At 40.9% G+C, this 6,334-nt stretch overlaps 1 protein-coding gene across 1 annotated transcript; it reads right to left on the reverse strand.

Annotated features, from left to right (window-relative positions):
* Positions 1 to 1,135: 1,135 nt before the first annotated feature.
* On the reverse strand, positions 1,136 to 3,705 carry LOC123116617 (E3 ubiquitin-protein ligase BIG BROTHER). Its single transcript, XM_044537559.1, has 7 exons — positions 3,517 to 3,705; positions 2,744 to 2,899; positions 2,561 to 2,625; positions 2,384 to 2,428; positions 1,982 to 2,106; positions 1,788 to 1,896; positions 1,136 to 1,523 (listed from the first exon to the last, which is right to left on the reverse strand). Exons 2-7 carry the CDS (start codon positions 2,877 to 2,879, stop codon positions 1,488 to 1,490), a joined length of 516 nt encoding a protein of 171 aa, XP_044393494.1. The 5' UTR covers positions 2,880 to 2,899; positions 3,517 to 3,705; the 3' UTR covers positions 1,136 to 1,487.
* Between the last annotated feature and the right edge of the window lie 2,629 nt (positions 3,706 to 6,334).

The raw sequence follows: 6,334 nt of genomic DNA on the forward strand, positions 1-6,334 counted from the left end.
GGGTGTGCTCATGACAACATAGCCATTGCACAAAGGACGGCCTGTTCTGGTGCTAAACACCTGTTGCTGACACTGAGGATGCCAACCGGATGAGATCATGCGTGACAGCGAACCCAGATAAGATTTGTGATGTTGGTTGCATGACACCACATCCACACTTTACAACTTTATTCAACTAACCAGGGAATGATGATTTATCAGGGAAAGAACAACTTAAACTTTTTAAAAGATGAGATGCCAACAGGAACACCTATCAGCACTGGAATCTACACCGGATGGAGTGGATCAGTGTCAGCATTGGATCATGGAGCTTAATTAATTATTAGTTAATAGTACCATTTGCAATGGATCATCATGCTCCATGATTATTTAACTATTAGTTAATAGCATTTGCAATAGATCAGCATTGTTTAGGCAACCAATGACACTGAGATCCAATGCTAATCCAGGATCCAAGGATATTAATATTGGTGTGCAGCCTTTGCTGAGCCCCTGCTGCAACATCACTCAGAGAAGAGAAGGATAGCAAACTCTCCACTGAGAAGATGCAGAGATCCAGATTGCACTAAAACTTATCTTGCTTGGACAAAAGAACTAACTGAAATTAATTAATAGGAATGAGTTCCTATTCTAGATTGGTATAAGTGTGTTTCCATTTCTCTTCCTGGCGCAGTAGAGGAAGGTCCATTGGGCGTAGAGAGAGTACCATGTGATCATGGTGAATATCGATAGATTGTTGGCGATTTTGGGCTCACAAGAACTTGCTAAGTTGCTTTTCTTCCTCCAGAAATTCATTTTTTTATTTAGAAAACAAGCATTGAAATGGTTGTGAGGTATTATGTCAAGTCGTCATGATTTCATGAAATGGTTAGAATTTTGTGGCCCGCGTAAAAATAAAAGTAGAGGGCATATAGTTATATTCATGCTCGTCATTGTATCATAGACCACAAACAAAGTCGTATTCACAAAACTTAAAAAACATAGTTCATTCGATTATAATTTTTGCATATGCCATTTGTTTCTGAATTTTCAGAAACCTCGCAACACACTTGTTTGTACTCCCTCCGTAAAGAAATATAAGAGCGTTTTGATCACCACTTTATTTCTTTACGAAGGGAGTATGTTCCAAAGTATATAAGAGAGACACATCTATATAACATTTACAATCATGCTTCAGACTTTACACAGTGGGCTGGTGTAAAGAGGGTGCAATACATGGCAAACCACATCATCTACTTAACTGCTCCTGCTCAGTTGCATTCTCGGAAAATTGGCAACCATATAACCCACTGTCCACACATATTTATCATCATTTTAATGACAAAACTAAGTTGGGGCTCATCAAACATGCCATGATCCAAAATACAGTTTTCTTAAAGCACGCTAGACCATCGAGTATTTTATAGCATAATAGGCTGTAGGAGACCAAGATTGCCCATTATCATGATGCGGCGACGAGGCCACAACATCTCCACAAACATCGCAAGTTAACCGAATACCTCCTCATTGCAGACAGGGCATGCCTGAATGAAAATAAAGGTGCATATCAGAAAAAGAATCAGATAATCCTCTGAATATCAAACAACAGAGGATTGTACACCAAGATATCAGACAACAGAGAATTTTGATATGGAGTCCAGATAATATCTGCTTTTGTCGAGCGACATAGCAGGTTAATATTAACATACAGTATCTATTCACAGAGGACAAAAAACTTACATTTTAATTGTAGTCTATCAAAATAAAATCGAATAATATTTAGAGAAGAAGAAAAAACTGAGTTTTACCTTGTTAATCTTAAGCCAGCGAGTTATGCAACCTGCATGGTAACAATGGCTGCAGGGCAATCTTATCAACTTCTGTAGGCTTTTATAGTTCGATTTGCAGATCACACATCTGCATGGGGGTATCACACGATTATATGTTCATCTTAGGGTTACAAAATGATGATCGATTCAGAGTAAAACTAACTGTCACGTACTCATCGGTATTCTTTTTGCAGGAGAAGAAGTTGCATTTGTTCCTAAAAGGCTCCAGGTAGCTTATCAGGTCATCAGATAATCCTCTGGATTGAGTTCCTACTTCTTCACCAATTGCTTGTAGTTGCTACAAAACAACAAAACAATAGTGAAAAGTTGCTCAGAGATGAGATTTTCATGTGCTACAAGATCTCAATCAAAGTGTGTCTCTTTATGTCCAATTGTTTTTAATGTCAAATCATGGGAACAAAGTAGTAGTACTCTATAACACAACCTTAAACCTTTTGTATGAGAGCAGGTAGTATATATAAGTGAACTACATTGGCACAATATGTGTTCAGAAAATTGTTTGTTCTCTCAAAACCGTCAAAGAACGTTTATTCGGCAAAAGCAAAACAGCATACCTCGTATGACATATTATCCGGGTCGACATTATCTTCTGTCGCCACCTGCATAAACAGATTGTCATCAACTCATCATTCTGTGCCCCCCTTCAAAAAATATTCAGTGCACACATTTGGAATCCCTTTCCAAGGAATGTGCTGATGATCCCAATGAGCCAACAAAAGGAAGCAACAAACCTGAGCTGCATTATTGGCAGGCCTATACTCAACAGCTGGTGATGATGGTTCCAAGGACACGCTGCCTGAAAACAATGCAGCATCAACATGTAGCACGCGTGAGCATTAGTTGATAACAGCTAATGAATCCACCTCAAACAACGCAAAAGATGCTCGGTGGGAGCAGTGGCACTATATTATTACCGGCAAATTCCCTTGTAGCGAGCGAATCCTCCTCCTCTTGCAGTTGCTTAGCCAGAGCCTCGTCCGATTCGCACCAGGCCTCGATCTTGTGGGTCTCCGAGGAGAGATGGACAGCGTAGGTATTCGGAGCTGCCATTGCTGAACCGTGACGCTCCCCTGCAGCAATTTGCAGCTAATGAACACTGTAATCAATCAATCAATCAATGCAACACTGCAGATAAAAACCCTGTTCTGACTACCATCTTAACTGAAGGAGCATTCAGGATTAGGATTCGGAGTTGCATTAGAAGCTGATGATTGCCGTGTATTATTCCTCTTTCCATTTCTAGACCGACTAGGAACCAAATTTCAGCAATTACTGGTGCTCTGGAGGAAGTACAAAATCACACTCTCCAAATAAATACAGCTTAAGTTGTACTCTTAAACATAGCAGCCAGGACTTTTCTAATACCTAAAAGAGCTCGAATTTCCAAAGAAGAACAGTAAAATCCAATCTTGATATTCTTATTATTATCGGCGAATAAGCACTATTTTATCAATCTCGACCCCTTTAACATCGCACACAGTATATTTCCCGGCTCAATTCTGATCTGATGACATGTTAGAGACGCCGCTCCAAGAACAAAAGGGGAAAAGGGGCAGAATCTAGAGTATATCCGGGCAATCTTCTGCTGGGCGGAGAAGGGGGCGAAAGGGAGGGACAGAGACACGATTGCCACGGATCAAGAACAAAATTCACCCAGCGATTCTCGGCGACCGAGGAATATGCGTACCTTGCCTGCCGCCGCCTCTGAGATGAGCGCAAGAACAGAGAGTGACGGCGCCGCCTGTGCCGCCCAGCCTCTGCCTCCGCCTTCCGCCTTCCCTGTCCCTCTCAGCCGAGCCAGCCGTGGGCTATTGTGCTACGGGCGAAAGCTTTATGCTACCGACGTGGTCGCGGTTGCTCCGAAGTCAAAGTGATGGAGACTACCTACTGGCTACTGGTATGTATGCGCTTTCTATTCTCTTCGTTTTTTGGTTTGTCTTGATTTGCATTCCCTCCTTCCTTTGTGTCCCTTGCTCTTGTCTTGGCAACGCAATCTTTTCATTCTTGTTTCCATTCAATCAAACTGCAGTTGCCATATTTTGTTGAGGGTAATCTTGATTTCCATAATAATCCGACAAAATGACGTGGCACAGATAGTAGAACGTAAGATTACATTGTCATATTCATCTGGATTATGTATGGTTGAATCTACAATATATCCCGGGTTTTTTGTTTTTGTTTTTGTCAGGTGATAGGATGATGAGTAATAGTATCTTTTGGTTGTAATCATGGTTGTAAGTTTTAAAAGCAGTTATAGTAGAGTCGTCCTATCGCATCGATAGCCATAATAACTACCCGTGTGACTATCACGGTTAAAATGGGCAATCTAACAGAGTTCTTGTCGGCAGGAAAAAAAACCGAAGTATACGCCGAGCTTACCGACAGATGTGCCATCCCAAAAGCCAAGTTAGTAATATACGAAAAAGGCACATTGTGATTTCATTCCCCTAGGAATACTACAACATTCAGAAGTAGATTATTTCAGTACCTACACATGGCAATTCCTATTTAGCGCTGCAGGCGCCGGTTTCTACTGTTTTTGCTAACCGGCGCCTGCAGCAGGATCTCGTGGGCCGGCCCATCTTTGATTTCGCTTTCACTTTCTAAACTCTATGGAAAACTGCAAAAACAAAGCACGAGCTAGGATTCGAACCTGCGTCACTGGTTACCAGTTATAGTAGAGTCGTCCTATCGCATCGATAGCCATAATAACTACCCGTGTGACTATCACGGTTAAAATGGGCAATCTAACAGAGTTCTTGTCGGCAGGAAAAAAAACCGAAGTATACGCCGAGCTTACCGACAGATGTGCCATCCCAAAAGCCAAGTTAGTAATATACGAAAAAGGCACATTGTGATTTCATTCCCCTAGGAATACTACAACATTCAGAAGTAGATTATTTCAGTACCTACACATGGCAATTCCTATTTAGCGCTGCAGGCGCCGGTTTCTACTGTTTTTGCTAACCGGCGCCTGCAGCAGGATCTCGTGGGCCGGCCCATCTTTGATTTCGCTTTCACTTTCTAAACTCTATGGAAAACTGCAAAAACAAAGCACGAGCTAGGATTCGAACCTGCGTCACTGGTTACCAATTACAGTGGGGTGACCAACCCGACTACCTCACTAACTCTGATAACAAACACGTTTTTCATCCATTTCTATATTCCTTTTTTCTTTCTTTTTCTTTCTTTTCCTTTTTTCTCTGTTATTTTCTTCTTTCTTTTTTCCAAATTCGTAATTGTTTTCTCAAATAGATGAACTTGTTCTCAATATCTATGAACTGTTTTTTTGAAACTCTTGAACCTTTTTTCAAAATCGATGAACTTTTTCATTGTTTGAAATTTTTCTCAAAATTGATGAACTTTTTTCAAAATTGATGAGCTTTTTCCAAATCCGATGAACTTTTTACAAATTGATGAACTTTTTTTTCGAATTCAATGAACTTATTTTATTCAAATCGATGAACTTCTTTCATTGTTTGATGAACATTTTTGAAAATCGATGAACTCTTTTGAATCTGTGAACTTGTTTTTGAATACATGAACTTTTTTCAATTTAGATGAACTTTTACCAAAATCCGGTGAACTTTTTTCGAATTCGATGAACTTTTTTTATTCAAATTGATGAACTAATTTTATTGTTTGATGGACATTTTTTGAAAATCGATGTACCCTTTTGAATCTGTGAACTTTATTTTGAATACATGAACTTTTTTGATTTGGTGAACTATTTTTTGAATATGCGAACTTTTTTTGCATGTGCATGAACTTCATTTGTAATATGTGCACATGCTTTTAAATAATTGGAAAATCTAAATGCTATAGTGTAATTCAAAATTAATAGAGCGTCTATTTTCTATTCTTTAAAATGTTCACGCTCTAAAGAAGCGCTACAACTTGGCTGGTCAAGTGGTTAGCCTCGCTCTTTAGAAGCACGAGGGCGCAAGATCGATCCTGATCGAGAGCAGGTTTTTCGGCCGCCTTTTTTCGCGCTGCGCCATTGTGGGCCGGCCCATCCAGCCGCGGCTGCAGGCGCCGGTTAGCCTGCGCGGCGCTGAAGGCGCTGACTAGGAGTTCCCCCTACACATAGCGGCATGCAGATCCTTGTGAGGACTTATCCTAAGTAAAACCCACTCCGGTTGAACCGAGTCTGGAAACGCCAACAATGACGTCTAGAGCAGGTGCTCGGCGCCTCGAGCACCAGCATGCTTCGGCAAACGTGCCGCACATGCAGACATGCCCCACGGCCACGTGTGCGCCACATCCCCGACCACACATTTAACGTGGGTACACGCTATGGTGTGGAGCCTACCATAGGAGCAATGCTTGGGTGAGCACTTATGTTTTTCTTTCGAGTAATATATTTTGGTAGTTCTAAAAGAAATTTTTTAGTATAATCGTCATATCACGTTGATAGCCATAATAATCCCATGGTTCGAGATGCAGCGCTTGCATGAACATTTATGTTTTCCTTTTGAGTAACTAGAACATTGCTCGTGTGTTGC

This window comes from Triticum aestivum, chromosome 5B (assembly GCF_018294505.1).
Source record: "Triticum aestivum cultivar Chinese Spring chromosome 5B, IWGSC CS RefSeq v2.1, whole genome shotgun sequence".
In the NCBI taxonomy this organism is placed as follows: domain Eukaryota; kingdom Viridiplantae; phylum Streptophyta; class Magnoliopsida; order Poales; family Poaceae; genus Triticum; species Triticum aestivum.